Consider the following 17,202-nt stretch of genomic DNA (forward strand, 5'->3'; position numbering starts at 1 on the left):
AATGAAGCTAATCCGATGTAAATGCAACAACAAAACATCAACAACAAACCAGAGGGAGGTATTTCAGTGGCAACCAAGTAAGCGATCATCAAAACATTCTTGTGTTGTGAATCCAACATAGCTAATGGTTCTATCCACACAGAAAACACACCAACTACTCTCCTGTGACTACTTCCATTCTGAAGCGGGATGTGCAGGGTAAAAAAAAAGGAGGAAAATGCGGGGAGCATCTGAGGCACATAATCGATGTCGAGAGGGTGTTTTGCACTCATTCTCTCACGTGACAAAACATGATGACTTAACCTTGAGCAAGCGAGTGTAAAAAGTGTGTATGCCATTAGAAACAGAGCCAATATTGGCAAGTGGAATTGATTATGCAGGATAAATACATCAATTAGGAGTTCATAATAAGCAAAGCTTCATGGAGAGCGGGTTTCAGCGCCAATAGCAAAAAAGAAACAATAGCTGCAGCGGGCGTGCGATAGACGAAAGAGTTGAATGGTCAGTGGCATATTTTGGAGGGAAGTCGCTGCATATGTGCATGCAAGTGGCTTTTTTCACACGTCCTCACCGTGACACTGCACGCCGGCATTGAGAACTCTGCTTCACCCCACTCCAGCTGTTGGGGAGAGGGCAATCGCAGGGCAGGGAGATTGCTCTTGTCTATTATGACGGGACGAACATCACACACACACAACTATGTAATCACACAGCTCCGCGCACAAAGACTCCACGTCAAGCCCATCCCACCTAATGGCCAACGCTTCATACCGCTAACGGGTGCTCAGGGAGGCAATGAGGTTTGGAGTCTATATATCCATGACCCCTGGTTGACTTCGATCCCCCTTCACCTCCCCCCTCATGACCTGGCAATGGCACCCTATTAGGATGAGAGGAGGGAGACAGACGGAAATAGGGTCTGCGATCCTGTTTGAATGGTACACTATGACATAAACAGAGAATTGCGTACACAAATCTACTCACAAATGAGGTCAATGACGGTGCTTGGCAATTTGTTTTGATTTTTCCTCCCAAAGACTTCACTGAAAGCCTCTCTTACCCTACTCTTCATCTTGAGAAATCATAACTTTTGGCAGCCATGTGAGTAAGGGTGTAACGGTACGTGTATTTGTATTGAACCGTTTCAGTACGGGGGGTTCGGTTCAGAACGGAGGTGCACCGAGCGAGTTTCCACACGGACATATTAAGTAGCGCACCGCACGTTGTGTAAACAATGCACACCGAAGCACAACACACGGCATGCTAGCAACGACCGGGCTACTACAACATGCAAAAGCCAGAGCTGGAAGACCCTCTTGCCTCCTTAAGATCTCCCGTTTGGGAACATTCCGGCTTCGCGGTGCGTTAAAACAATGAATATCGCTTCAAGAAAGACGAGCGTCGTGCAAACACTGCATTTAAGCAGCCTCTCCTCTGCGAGTCAGGCAGGGCTAAAGCAATAACAAATGCCGTTGGTGTTTTTATAGCAGCAGATTTAAGACCGTATTGCATTAAAAACTAGATTTTGACCCACTTCTATGGTGGAAGAACAATGAGCCCATATATCCTCTTACTGCCAAGTTAGCCAGGCACTACCTCACCACACCTGCTACCTCCGTGCCCAGTGAAAGGGTATTTTCCACAGCTGGAGACATTGTACCTGCAAGCAGGTCTGCTCTTTCTGCAGACAATGTGGATAAACTGATTTTTCAGGCAAAAAACATGAAAATTGAGTGAAAGTCACCAGGGTTAAAGGCTGGGGGGGAAAAGAAAAGTTAATCTGAGGCTGAGTTGACTTGAAACTGTTTAATGTTGCACTTTTTGTATGTAGAAGAAAAGTTTTGTCATTTTATTTAATCCGAGCAACAACTTGAAGCAGTTTAATGTTGCACTTTATATGTGGAAATGTTGCACTTTATATGTAGAAAGGTTTTGTTAAGAAACCAATTCTGAGCCTTATCTTATTTAGTTTTTATTTTATATGTTGACTGCATGAACCCTGGCAATGGACCCTGTGTGTATATGTATGTTATTGTTATGCTTAGCATTCATGACTGCCTGCTGTTGCACTGATTAGCCTAGTGGTGGCTCACATCCATCACACACAGGAGTTAGTTTAAAGCAATGTTAAAAGGATAAAGCCATTGTTTACACATTTTGGTAAATAAATAACCAGAAAATTTATATTTTGTTGTTTTCTTACTGTACAGAAAATGAACCGAACCGTGACCTCTAAACCGAGGTATGTACCGAACCGAAATTTTTGTTTACCGTTACACCCTTACATGTGAGGCAATATAGCAAATTTGGAATTTTGCCATATTGGAATTCACACCTGCACACACAGCTTAAAATACACAAAAAATAGGCAACTCTTTCAAAATCCACATCACATACTTTTGAATACACCCTTATGACAACTTCATAACAAGGCCACAAGAAAGAGCAATAATTGGGATAAAACAGTACCGTAGATACCGTGGTATTGCAGGGTCCAAATCTTATCAATAATGCTATGACGCGTGACAGCATCAAACAAAAACTCGGTAAGTTGAGGTTTTTCTGGCACTTTTGCTTTGGCAGACGTGAAAATAAACTACATCTCCCGGGAATCCTGTGTAGCGCGGGACGCAAGTGGGAGCGCGGGACGCCTTAACTAGTAGAGAGAAAGAGAAAGCAGGAGGTGAAATGTGATCCACTTCATAGTAGATAAAACAATTTGTTGTTGTTTTTTCAAAATCCTAATAACTGTTTATGAGTTTTGTTTGTAACAGACAAACAAACCCTGGCGAAAACATAACCTCTTTGGCAGAAGTAATAAAGCGCGCCACGTTCGGCTCGAGCGTTCCAAGCCAAAACAGACTCAGTCTAGGCGCGCCATGCTGAGGGTAAGCACCGTCTGCACACCGTCTGCACACCGTCTGCACACCGAAGCTACTCGATAAGCTACCTTCACCTGGAAAAGATGAAGCCAGCTAAGCTAAACGTTAATTTGTGAGGTATTTACATTATTAAAATATCAAAATGTGAGTTACCTTTTCTGAAAAACTGCATTTCCCTTAACTGATATAAGTAATGTCTACTGTAGTAGATAGTAACTAGTAATAAATATGATTACAACATTTTTGTATTATTGTTTGTGTTCAATTACAGCAAGTTTGTTTATCCTAAACATTCCTGTTACTTCCTTTTGCACACTATGGCAAGTCTTTTTTTTTTTGTATACATTCACTACCGTTCAAAAGTTTGGGGTCACATTGAAATGTCCTTATTTTTAAAGTTAAAAGTTAAAGTTAAAATTGAAGGAAAAGCACTGTACTTTTCAATGAAGATAACTTTAAACTAGTCTTAACTTTAAAGAAATACACTCTATACATTGCTAATGTGGTAAATGACTATTCTGGCTGCAAATGTCTGGTTTTTGGTGCAATATCTACATAGGTGTATAGAGGCCCATTTCCAGCAACTATCACTCCAGTGTTCTAATGGTACAATGTGTTTGCTCATTGGCTCAGAAGGCTAATTGATTATTAGAAAACCCTTGTGCAATCATGTTCACACATCTGAAAACAGTTTAGCTCGTTACAGAAGCTACAAAACTGACCTTCCTTTGAGCAGATTGAGTTTCTGGAGCATCACATTTGTGGGGTCAATAAACGCTCAAAATGGCCAGGAAAAGAGAACTTTCATCTGAAACTCGACAGTCTATTCTTGTTCTTAGAAATGAAGGCTATTCCACAAAATTGTTTGGGTGACCCCAAACTTTTGAACGGTAGTGTATACCACAATAATATTGTATCGTGGCCTTAATACTGTTATTGTTAAATTCATTCTTAGGAGTGGTAATAGATGAAAATATCTCATGAAAGCCTCATATAAATTACCTGAGGACAAAAGTTGCTAAATGTGTTGGAATGATGAAGAGATCATGTCATTTATTGAACACCAATGCTCTGCTGTTATTGTATCATTCATTTATTATGTCGTATTTAAACTATTGTGTTGAAGTCTGGGGAAATTGTTATAAATCCCATTTACAGCCTTTAGTCACTGCAGAAAAAGGCCATTAGGATTGTGTCCAATGTTCACTACAGACATCGTTCAAATCCACTATTCATGGAGTTAAAGTAACTAAAACTGCACGATGTGATCAACTTCAAAACTGCTCAAATTATGTTTAGGGCATCCCAAAACTCTCTACCATCCAATATACAGAACCTATTGCAGGATAGAGATGCTCACCATAGTTACAGTCTTAAGAGGAAACAACAAATTATATTTGCCTAAATTTAGAACAACTTTAAAATCAACGTGCATTTCAGGGCGTGGAGTCAGTCTGTGGAACAACTTAGGGGACGAGTTAAAAACGTGTTCTAACATGATTCAATTTAAAACACTGTTTAAAAAAGAAGTACTGATGAAGTACGAGGAGGAAAGAGAGTGATGCCCTCAGCACAGAGCGATGGGAGAGAGGTGTATGGTCAGGGAGAGTGTGTGTGCGTGTGTGTGTGTGTGTGTGTGTGTGTGTGTGTGTGTGTGTGTGTGTTTTGTCTCGACTTGTCTCATAGTAACAGTGGTACTATTGCATTGTTAGTGTACAGGAGCTTTTCTTGTTTTTGTTTGTATAGTATTGTTCTTGTATTATATTGTTTATGTTGAATGTGGAATGAGTGAGAGGGGTTGGGATATTATAAGCATCTGCTTCATCCAACCCCTTTTCAAGCCTTGCATAAATGTCTCTGCCAAAATGTTTAAAAAAAAAAAAGTGTGTTGTTGTACTGTGCAGGTTTGAAATAAATACTTCAATTCAATATCGTACCATGAGATTTTGTTACATCCCTTAGCAATACCCAACTAAAGAAATCAGCTGTCATGCACAATTCTCCTGTTTTAAATTAAATTTTTAATGTCTAATAATGGACACTCCAACCAAATGGTATCTAAATAATAAACAGTGTTTTGATTTTGTAGGATAAGGATTGTTTGTTAATAAATAGTGGCTAGCGTGATGAGTAGCTGAGTCAAAGAAAGCAAGTCTGGTCATCCTAAAGGTGCACCATTCGCAGCTAAGCAGGTCATTGTGTTATACAGACCCCATATGACTGCGGCCTGCTCTTTAAGCTAATCCTTTTTAGCGCGTGCGTGCAGCCTCCTGGGTGCTTGCGAAGGCATGTACACGCTCACAAAGGGCACAGATAAAGACGGTAGCCAGTCAAAACAGTAGCTCGGGCCAGACTAAATCCTCCAAATCTATTGTTATTAACTGGTTAGCAGGCAATAAAACGCAGTATCAATTGGAACTAAGTGTGTTTACATGCCGCCCATGCAAACGTGCGTTGCCGTGCTTGTAATGCAGGAGGCTAGATGTTGTGCGCCATGAATGGATTTTTTTTTGAAGACATACATCACAACGCGATCACAGCTTCTGTTTCTTTCTCGGGACATTCATGTGTAGACGTCCATGGCAATAAGAAGCAAGAGGATAGCAACCGGCTGCTCTCTCTGTCTCTCTGATCAGGTTACAAAAGTGGGTGTGTTCCCGCTCTCGTCTGTCGCCTGCATGTCTGCCTCTACAGCTCATTCTTGCTTTCTTCTCACTGGATGTCTCTGCCTCTCTTTTTTCTTTCAGAGGTTTGTGGCTTGCATCATCCAGCCTCAAACAGCACCACGATAGACTATTGCACTCTGCTTTAGCGCACCCCTTTCTGACAGCCATGTCCAGACTGGGGAAACGAGGCTGCGGACGGACCACAGTGGCTGGGAGCCATGTGACTTCCTCCACCTGACCCCTGCCAAAAACTGACCCACCCAGAGTCTAACAAAGCAGCAACACACTTTTGTGTTCGCAAGGACATTACCAACAAAACATGTTAGATAAAACAGACCTTCCCGTAGTTGAAGACATTTGTATCATGTAAGTCAGTGTTTTTCAACCTTTTTTGAGCCAAGGCAAATTTTTGCGTTGCATAAATCCAGAGGCACACCACCAACAGAAATCATTAAAAAACGAAACGCAGTTGACAGTAAAAAGTTGTTGTTGCAATTGTTGGATATGCCTTTAAACCATAACCAAGCATGCATCACTATAGCTCAGTGGTTCAGCACCTGGGTTCGATCGAACCCTAGGGGTTCGGTGAATCGGCCTCAGGGGTTCGGCGGAGGTCAAGACCCACCCGACTCATCGTGTAAATAAAAACTTCTCCCTATCGGCGTATTACGGATACGGCAACAGCAGAAGTCACACTTATTTGCAGGTGTGTAATTTGTTGTGAGTTTATGCACTGTGTTGGTTTTGTTCTTTGAACAAGGTGATGTTCATGCACGGTTCATTTTGTGCACCAGTAATAAAACATGGTAACACTTTAGTATGGGGAACATATTCACCATTAATTAGTTGCTTATTAACATGCAAATTAGTAACATATTGGCTCTTAACTATTAATTATTAAGTACTTAATGCCTTATTCGGCATGGCCTTATTATAACCCTAACCCTCTAACCCTAACCAAAAAACTCTAAATTAAGTCTTTGTTACTTAGAATATGTTCCCCATACTAAAGTGTTACCAAAAACACATAACTTTGTCTTGAATTTGCAAAAAAAAAACATTTTATTTTTCACTAAAGAAGGGTTCGGTGAATGCGCATATGAAACTGGTGGGGTTCGGTACCTCCAACAAGGTTAAGAACCACTGCTATAGTTCTTGTCTCAAAGTAGGTGTACTGTCGCCACCTGTCACATCACCCCCTGACTTACTTGGGAGTTTTTTGCTGTTTTACTGTGTGTAGTGTTTTAGTTCTTGCCTTGCGCTCCCATTTTGGTGGATTTTTCTCATTTTTTCCTGTAGCAGTTTCAGGTCTTCATTTGAGCTATATTTTCCGCATCTACTTTGTTTTAGCAATCAAGACTATTTCAGTTGTTTTTATCTTTCTTTGTGGGGACATTGTTGATTGTCATGTCGTGTTCGGATGTACATTGTGGACGCCGTCTTTGCACCACAGTAAGTCTTTGCTGTCGTCCAGCATTCTGTTTTTGTTTACTTTGTAGCCAGGTCAGTTTTAGTTTCGTTCTGCATAGCCTTCCCTAAGCTTCAATGCCTTTTCTTAGGGGCACTCACCTTTTGTTTATTTTTGGTGTAAGCATTAGATACCTTTTTACCTGCACACTGCCTCCCACTGTTTCCGACATCTACAAAGCAATTATCTACTGGCTGCCACCTACTGATATTACACGGTTACTCTGCCGAGCTCTAGACAGCACCGACCACTCAACAACAACACATCATTTGCAGACTATAATTACTGGTTTGCAAAAAATATTTTCAACCCAAGTAGGTGAAATTAGATAATCTCCCACGGCACACCAGACTGTATCTCACAGTGGTTAAAAACACTGATGTAAGTCACAGCACTGACTATCATTTAACACAGTATTCTCATGATAACCAGCGTCCTCTAGAGTGGACATTGTGTTTTCCTAAATTGGTAACTGACAAAAGAAATAGACTAAAAAGAAACTCTGGCTCTCAAAATTATATGCCACAGTTGACTAATTATGTTTGCATGTGTGCTTCATGTATACAAACAATATTTAAAACTCACCTTATCTTTCTCATGGGGCAGCAGGCGGACAGGCGGCAGCGATTCCAGGGACACCAGCCCAGTGCCGTCGTCCTGGGAGGCGCTGCGGCTGATGAGCTGAAAAAGCGGACCCTGCTTCGCCACACGTCCATGGGCCACGGCTCTTTTGAGGGCGACCCTTAGCTGCTGGTGGAAAAGGCCGGGCCCCATGGAGCCGCTGCCCGACAGAAAGGCTGCCACATCCGCCTGGCACTTGAGAAAGCGCTCAACGTTTTTTAAGCTGGAGCCGCCCGGCTCATGGAGGCCCTCCAGAGCCCGCTTAATCAACTTGTTCCAGTCAAGTCCAGGTCTCTTGTGAAAGTTACCACCAGTGCTGCTGCTGCCGCCGCCACCACCTCCGGCGCCGCCACCACCGCCGCCGCTGCTGCTGCCGCCGCCGCCACCTCCACCGACAGAGCTGCTGCCTTTTAGCTTGGGAGGAACCAAGCGCCCAGGGTTATCAGGATCCTTGTAAGAGTTGAGACCTTTGTTGGTGACTTTAAGGATGGTTCCATCTTTGACGCTGAGCTCTAATTGTTCCAGTATTGTTCTGCGGTCGAGTCCATGGGACATGGAGACGGCATTGCAAATACGTTCCTCAGATGGTCGCTGCTTCTGCTTTTTCACCTTCTTGATGGCCTCTAGAATCCACTGGGTGTACATGGGGTTGGCCAATTTCACCATGGCTGCAGTCTGTCAGGCCACGGTGGCCCTCGGGCCTTACCGCTCTCACCAAACCCCCCCAAAAAAAAGGTCAACTACAGGCCAAAGAAAGACAACTGGCCTGCGCCGAAGCGCCGCCGCCCCTCCTCTTCTTTCTAGTTCTTCTTGCTTCTCCTCCACTTACTATCCCTTGTCTTGTGGCCGCACAGATACTCCCACAGAAGCAGAATATGAACAACACGGTAGTGTGCAGCTGACCATAGCCCAACCCCCAAAAACCTAATTCGCCATTCAAATAAAATTGGTCCACCCACTGCAGTCACAGGAATGTGACTAGTGTAACTGAATGTTAAGTGTTAATGGTAAAAATATAACAGGTATTAATTTTAAAAGGGATGTATTAACGATAAACCAGTCTGTTAACAGTCACTGGTAAGTAAACAAAATTCTCAATGTGAGCTGCAAAACAATGACCATGTTCTCCAAGACATGCGTTTTATAGTTCAGTAATAAACGTCTGTGGGATCAATTTGAGTTCTTCAAAATATTCTTCCCTTTCACCGTGTTCTTCAACTCCAGCAGTCTGGGCTTCTCAACACCAGGACGGAGTACCCAGGGCTGATCACCGTCATGCCTATTGCGCTTCTGCAGCAGATGCACCCTGGGTGAAAAAGACAACAAAAAAAGGACACCGTTAAGAAAAATGGATGTATATCAAACGTGCATCTCTGCTCGGTTACCATTCAAGGAACAGAATTTAAACAAGGATATTTCACATGCTTTTACTGTGTATATAATTGAACAGTGTTTATGTTGTGTACAAGGTGTATTTATAATACCGTATGTTGTGCAAAGGAACTTTTATATTTTTTGGAAGCTCATCTTGTATTTGACATTGTTTATAGGGTTAGGCGCAATAAGTGTTCAACTTCAGCCTAAACCCTCTCGGTCTGCAACATTTTTAATTTATGAATGTACAACTGTTTGTTTGTGTAAAACTGTTTGTTTATTTTGCGGACCACTGACCGAAGAAATAATAAACTAAAAACAAACCTGACCGCAGTGCCCTTGCATACGTGTATATAAAAAAAAGTACTTCCTTGTAATGAGATAACAGTGAATAATGTTTCAAAACACTAATATAAAGAGTCACTTGTTATTATTATTTGTTGTTTACATGGACTGCGATGAGGTGGCGACTTGTCCAGGGTGTACCCCGCCTACCGCCCGAATGCAGCTGAGATAGGCTCCAGCGACCCCGAAAGGTACAAGCGGTAGAACATGGATGGATGTTTACATGGAACTCTACCAAAACATGTTATTAATACCAAAATCGACGCACTAGTCATATACAGGGAGTACATGTGGAAAAATAGAAAAGGAAACATGTAATATACACAATATCAGCACATTTGAGTGACCTACCACTCTGTTTTGTTGCCTAACGCAGTGTTTTTCAACCTTTTTTGAGCCAAGGCACATTTTATGGGTTGAAAAAAATCTGGAGGCACACCACCAGCAGAAATCCTTAAAAAGCGAAACTCAGTTGACAGTAAAAAGTCGTCGTCGCAATTGTTGGGTATGACTTTAAAACCACAACCAAGCATGTATCAATATAGCTCTTGTCTCAAAGTAGGTGTACTACGACCTGTCACATCACGCCTCGACTTATTTTGACTTTTTTGCTGTTTTCCTGTGTGTAGTGTTTTAGTTATTTTCTTGTGCTCCTATTTTGGTGTCTTTTTCTCTATTTTTTGGTATTTTCCTGTAACAGTTTCATTATTATTATAGAGGTTTATTTGAAATAGGGACAGATACAAAAACATAGACATCTGAAACAGTTGTCCAATGTATGCATCATAGTGTTTGTAGCCAAAGCTAATTTACAACACTTGTCCCCAACAACAACGATCCAACATCATTAAAATAGGAAAATAAAAAATAGAATAAGGCAAAGATGAGTCGATAATAATGATAATAGAAATAATACAGACAAAGTGCAAACTAGATAAAAGACAATAATAATAATAACACAGACAAAGTGCAGACTAGATAAAAACCAATTAGTAAAACCTAAACATGGCAACACGATTGTTGCTCAACTAGCCATAATTTTGTTTGTTTTTTGAAAGTGACAAGTGCAGGTATACTTTTCAAAGTGTCAGGTAGAGACTTCCATAGTTGTGGTCCTTTTATTGAAAAGGCAGTCTGGGCAAAAGATGTTCTACGGAATGGAACGCAACAGTTGCCTTTTGACATTGCTCGGTCATGTCTTCCTTTGAGCGATATGCCCCACACCTGCTTTGTTTTAGCAATCAAGACTATTTCAGTTGTTTTTATCCTTCTTTGTGGGGACATTGTTTGATTTGACAATCATTCGGATGTACTTTGTGGACGCCGTCTTTGCTCCACAGTAAGTCTTTGCTGTCGTCCAGCATTCTGTTTTTGTTTACTTTGTCGCCAGCTCAGTTTTACTTTCGTTCTGCATAGCCTTCCCTAACCTTCCATGCCTTTTCTTAGGGGCACTCACCTTTTGTTTATTATTGGTTTAAACATTAGACACCTTTACCTTCACTCTGCCTCCCGCTGTTTCCGACATCTACAAAGCAATTAGCTACCGGCTGCCACCTACTGATATTACACGGTCAACAACAACACATCATTTGCAGACTATACTTACTGGTTTGCAAAAAAATATTTTTAACCCAAATAGGTGAAATTAGATCATCTCCCACGGCACACCAGACTATCTCACGGTGGTTGAAAAACACTGGCCTAACGTAAACACAAAGTAGTCAAAACACAGACAAGTTAGCAAACATTAGCCGAGCGTGGCTAAATAGAAAAGGAAATATGTAATACACACAATATCAGCACATTTGAGTGACCTACCACTCTGTTTTGTTGCCTAACGCAGTGTTTTTCACCCTATTTTGAGCCAAGGCACATTTTTTGCGTTGAAAAAATCCGGAGGCACACCACCAGCAGAAATCATTAAAAAACGAAACTCAGTTGACAGTAAAAAGTCGTCGTCGCAATTGTTGGATATGACTTTAAACCATAACCAAGCATGCATCACTATAGCTCTTGTCTCAAAGTAGGTGAACTGTCACATCACACCATGACTTATATGGAGTTTTTTGCCGTTTTCCTGTGTGTAGTGTTTTAGTTCTTATTTGGTGGCTTTTTCTCTTTTTTTTTGGTATTTTCCTGTAACAGTTTCATGTCTTCCTTTAAGCGATATGTCCCGCATCTGCTTTGTTTTAGCAATCAAGACTATTTCAGTTGTTTTTAATACTTCTTTGTGGGGACATTGTTGATTGTCATGTCATGTTCGGATGTACTTTGCGGACGCCGTCTTTGCTCCACAGTAAGTCTTTGCTGTCGTCCAGCATTCTGTTTTTGTTTACTTTGTAGCCAGCTCAGTTTCAGTTTCGTTCTGCATCGCCTTCCCTAAGCGTCCATGCCTTTTCTTAGGGGGCACTCACCTTTTGTTTATTTTTGGTTCAAGCATTAGATACCTTTTTACCTGCACGCTGCCTCCCGTTGTTTGTTTGTAATGATATTACACGGTTATTCTGCCGAACTCTAGACAGCACCGACACTCAACAACAACACATCATTTGCAGACTATACTTACTGGTTTGCAATAAAATATTTTTGACACAAATAGGTGAAGTTAGATCATCTCCCACGGCACACCAGTGGTTGAAAAACACTGGCCTAACGTAAACACAATGTAGTCAAAACACAGACAAGTTAGCAAACATTAGCCGAGCGTGGCTAAGCTAAACAATCGAGTAAAGTCAATTGAGCCCACATTGCAAAAATAAGACGAAACAAGCCTCCCTTTCTTTATTGCCACAAATAAAGTCCTTCCCGCTAAATGCTTGTCGTTTAGCCGGCTAACGTTACCAGGCTAGCCGGGGGCGCTAACGTGTCGACCGTGTTACTAACGTTACTCCCCCGGAACGTAAACAGCAGGAAAACGCCAGGCTACTCGCTGGAACCGCCAAGCATGAATAAAAATACGCCTTCCGCTGCAAGACACACGTTTAAAAGCCAAATAATCGCATCGCGACAAGCACAGCCTAATAATAAATCCTCATTTTGAATGTCATTCACATATTTTTTAAGGTAAAACCGCGGCCTTGTGTTGGGGGCACAATGCAACTTGCTGACGGCCATGTCGGGGCTAAGTGGAGGGGGAATGGAGGCACTATTTCACACCAAAAAGACCCGACAAGGGATAACCTCCACACCCACCTCGCCTTCACGTCTGCCCGCCCCACGTTAACACGTTGAGCCCGCGGTGGCGGAGAAGACAAGGCCGCTGGAGTGGAGCAGCTAGGCCGCGGCTCTCCCCCCCCTCCTCCACCTTCCTCCGCGCTCACCAGCCCCCCAGTACCCCGCTCTCCCTCTCCCGGTCCTCCCCCGAAAAGCTGCTCCGATTGTGGCTCGCGTTTGAGGGGGGGGGGAAGCTCCAGGAAGAGCCGCGCCGTTTAAAAACACGCCACCACCTCTTTTGTCCGTCCTCTCGCTGCCGACTCACCGGAATTCCGTGTCGATCCGCCGGGGAAAAGGTGCCGGAACCGCGCAGAACGGAGACAACAACAAGCCTTATAACGCAGCCAGAGACCAGAGGCTCTGGAGCCGACGCCATCTTTGAGTGAAACGGAGCACGGCGGTGGGGGAGGGGGTAACACTGAACAGGCAGCCGGGACCAAGGGACCGTCTGCATAGTGCGAGGCGAAGATCCCGGGGAAAAAAAAGAAACACTAAGCGGTGGGGGCGGCGGCGGCGGCACGCTGTTGCTATGAGAGGGCTACGGATATCGCCTGGGCACGTAGAAATGGAAGAAAGGGACAGATGGCGGTGGTGTTGGGAGGAAGGAAAAAAAAAAAGAAAAAAAAGGAGGTTGAGGTAATCTCGCAGTCTCCACAGGAGATACATCTAAGGGAACGTCTGCATTTGTCTAAGCAGCTGCAGGGAAGGAAAACACACACAAAAAAAAATCAAAGCCAATAAGCGCGCGTTAATGTTAGAGGGTATTTAAAGATCAAAAAGACCCCTCTCTCTCTCTTCAATGCAGTTTATCTGTTTTTTTAGGATGAAGATTTCACACGTGCATTCGGTCAATGCGTGATTAAAAAGGATTGCAGCTATCTTGGAGTGTTGCACTACATGATAAAGCGTGTCATCATCTGTCTCTGCAGAGTAGTCCATTTCCACTTGTCAGGTATTGGCTCTCCTACTGTGAAGCACATTGTTATCTCTACACTGAAGAAACGGATTGTGTTCACCGTCTAATTCAATAAAGGGATGGATAGAATGGATAGATAGATAGATAGATAGATAGATAGATAGATAGATAGATAGATAGATAGATAGATAGATAGATAGATAGATAGATAGATAGATAGATAGATAGATAGATAGATAGATAGATAGATAGATAGATAGATAGATAGATAGATAGATAGATAGATAGATAGATAGATAGATAGATAGAATGGACTTTATTGTCATTATATTTGCATATAACGAGATTAAGGACTCCAACTTAAGGTGCGGTAGTGGGAACAAATATGGGGTAAAAATAAATAAATAATCTAATAAAATAAATTACACAACAGGCAATAAAGACAACAACTAACAATTTCAATAAACAGACTACTATCCAATAAAAAAATAATAAGCAATCCTGTACAATATACAAAACACTATAGAAATACAAAATACTGTACAATATACAGAACAAGACAAGAGTACCGGAGTAATAAATAACAATCAGTGTCGGACGTATTGCACTCGAAGGTAATATTGCACAGTAGGGTATTAGGGTAGGATATTGTATAGGGGTGAATTCTTATTATAAGTTAGAGTTCAAGATGGTGACAGCTCTGGGAAAGAAGCTGTCTCCGAGCCTGTTTGTTCTGGCTCTGATGCACCTGTAACGCCTGCCCGATGGTAGCAGGTGGAACAGGTGGAAGCCAGGGTGTGTGCTGTCCTTGGTGAGGCTTTTTGCTCTGTTGAGGCAGCGGGAGTTGTGTAAGCTGATAGAGCAATATGTACAAATGAGCAGCAAATAGAAAATCAACTGAAAAGATGCTACTTACTAATATAGTCTTTCAGAACAGTAGTAAAAAAAAAATGTTGAAATGGAATAAAATATATGCAATATGTAACAAGTGCAATGATGGGTTTACTGTACTCCAGGCAGGGGTGGTTCGACTTCAATGGAACACTGTGGGCCAGACCCTCTATGGCAGTGGTCCCCAACCTTTTTGTAGCTGCGGACCGGTCAACGCTTGAAAATTTGTCCCACGGACCCGGTGGGGGGGGGGGGGGTGTATTTAAAAAATTTTATTTTTTATTTTTATTTTTTTTACATAATTAAATACAATCATGTGTGCTTACGGACTGTATCCCTGCAGACTGTATTGATCTATATTGATATATAATGTATATATTGTGTTTTTTATGTTGATTTCATTAAAAAAAAAAAAAAAAAAAAATTTTTTTTTTTTTTTTTAATTTCTTGTGCGGCCCGGTACCAATTGGTCCGCGGACCGGTACCGGGCCCGGTGGTTGGGGACCACTGCTCTATGGGACCCATATTTAAGGTGGCCAAAGGTCAGCTTAGTATGATAATAAACACCAATTGTTTTATTTATAATGTTACTTTAGTATTAATATGGCACTCATTCATAGACAGTATCATTGTTAGGGTAAGGGTGAATGCTCAGGTGTGTCCAAACTAGGTCATATAGATAGATAGATAGATAGATAGATAGATAGATAGATAGATAGATAGATAGATAGATAGATAGATAGATAGATAGATGGATAGATGGATAGATGGATAGATGGATAGATAGATAGATAGATAGATAGATAGATAGATAGATAGATAGATAGATAGATAGATAGATAGTACTTTATTGATTCCTTCATGAGAGTTCACTCAGGAAAATTAAAATTCCAGCAGCAATGTACAGAATTGAGATCAAATTTAAAAAGTAAAAAGTAAATAATGGGGGTATAAATGGAAACAAAATAGAAACATATTACAATAAAAATAAAAAGCAACAATGAGAATAAAAATATAACAGTAAAATAAGAATATAACAAGAGAAACTAGGCAGTAGTGACCATGTTATGAAAAAGTATTGCATTGTTATTGTTTTGCATCCCCTGTCATCCTAGTACTCCCCTCCCCCCCAGAGTGGAGTTGTACAGTCTAATGGCGTGTGGGACAAAGGAGTTTTTTAGTCTATTAGTCCTGCACTTGGGATGAAATTATATGGCCTCTTTGTTTATTAAACATGCTAAACGCAATCCAGCGTAGGTCAAAATATGAGAAAGCCGAAGTCCGATATTTGTGTTGTAGTGGACAACATATTTAGGTGGTACTTTTTTTTTTTTTTTAGTTCCAAAAATTGGACAAAAATCCCAGTTTGTATACACTGTAGCAAACAAAGTCTGTATCATTCAGCGGAATCGAGTACCCAAACATTTCAGTCCCTGTGCTTTTTTTTCAAGACAGCAAAAAAATCCACCATGGGCCCAAAAAAGTTTGAAAACTATGAAAATGTGATAAATAAGGGGAAAAATAAATGTTTTGGTCTGCCACAATAATGTGACAAATTTAAATAAAAATACTTCAAGTTGACGACTTGGTGTGATCGAAACCAGATTAATTTGATTAACTAATCATTATCTGTAATTAGTTAATCAATATATTTTTTATCGCTTAACAACACTGACTATAATTATTCTCTATGAAATATGTTTGTGTTCATACTTTTAGGTGTCTTAAATGGAATGTTGGATTTACATTATTTCTTGTGGGAAAAATTGCTCTACTTTTTGTGCAATTTTTCTGACCTTTTGGAATGAAGTAACGAGAAAAAAAAAATGTACCGCTGTAGTGAAGGACAGGTTGGACATTTTGTAAAGTTTCTCATTTTTGTGTGTCAAAAAACATCGGGCTCAGGGTCATTCTGTGTGGAGTTTATATGTTCCCCCTGTGACTGTGTGGGTTCCCTCCGAGTACTCCAAAGACCTGCACCTGGGGATAGGTTGATTAGCAACACTAATGCCTTCTGCCTGAATGCAGCTGGGATAGAATCTAGCCACCCCCACAACCTTGAGAGGGACAAGTTGTAGAAAATGGATGGATGGATGGGAAACGCATCCAAAATAAGATAGCCTTAATCAGTTTATACAAACCCCGTTTCCATATGAGTTGGGAAATTGTGTTAGATGTAAATATTAACGGAATACAATTATTTACAAATCATTTTCAACCCATATTCAGTTGAATATGCTACAAAGACAACATATTTGATGTTCAAACTGATAAACATTTTTTTTTTGTGTGCAAATAATCATTAACTTTAGAATTTGATGCCAGCAACACGTGACAAAGAAGTTGGGAAAGGTGGCAATAAATACTGATAAAGTTGAGGAATGCTCATCAAACACTTATTTGGAACATCCCACAGGTGAACAGGCTAATTGGGAACGGGTGGGTGCCATGATTGGGTATAAAAGTAGATTCCATGAAATGCTCAGTCATTCACAAACAAGGATGGGGCGAGGGTCACCACTTTGTCAACAAATGCGTGAGCAAATTGTTGAACAGTTTAAGAAAAACCTTTCTCAACCAGCTATTGCAAGGAATTTAGGGATTTCACCATCTACGCTCCGTAATATCATCAAAGGGTTCAGAGAATCTGGAGAAATCACTGTACGTAAGCAGCTAAGACCTTCGATCCCTCAGGCTGTACTGCATCAACAAGCGACATCAGTGTGTAAAGGATATCACCACATGGGCTCAGGAACACTTCAGAAACCCACTGTCAGTAACTACAGTTGGTTGCTACATCTGTAAGTGCAAGTTAAAACTCTCCTA

The 17,202-nt window shown here is 41.3% G+C and overlaps 1 protein-coding gene across 2 annotated transcripts in view; it reads right to left on the reverse strand.

Moving 5' to 3' along the window:
- kat6a (K(lysine) acetyltransferase 6A) overlaps positions 1-12,988 on the reverse strand; it is a 107,208-nt gene extending 94,220 nt beyond the window's left edge. For both annotated transcript variants that reach the window (XM_062051597.1, XM_062051596.1), the window contains exons 1-2: positions 12,835-12,988; positions 7,602-8,943 (exon numbers count right to left, since the gene is read on the reverse strand). In XM_062051597.1, coding sequence (XP_061907581.1) covers positions 7,602-8,303 — 702 coding nt within the window. In that variant the 5' untranslated portion in view covers positions 8,304-8,943; positions 12,835-12,988. The remainder of the gene's footprint in view (positions 1-7,601; positions 8,944-12,834) is intronic.
- Between the last annotated feature and the right edge of the window lie 4,214 nt (positions 12,989-17,202).

The sequence above is a fragment of the Entelurus aequoreus genome, linkage group LG06, assembly GCF_033978785.1.
Source record: "Entelurus aequoreus isolate RoL-2023_Sb linkage group LG06, RoL_Eaeq_v1.1, whole genome shotgun sequence".
Classification (NCBI taxonomy): domain Eukaryota; kingdom Metazoa; phylum Chordata; class Actinopteri; order Syngnathiformes; family Syngnathidae; genus Entelurus; species Entelurus aequoreus.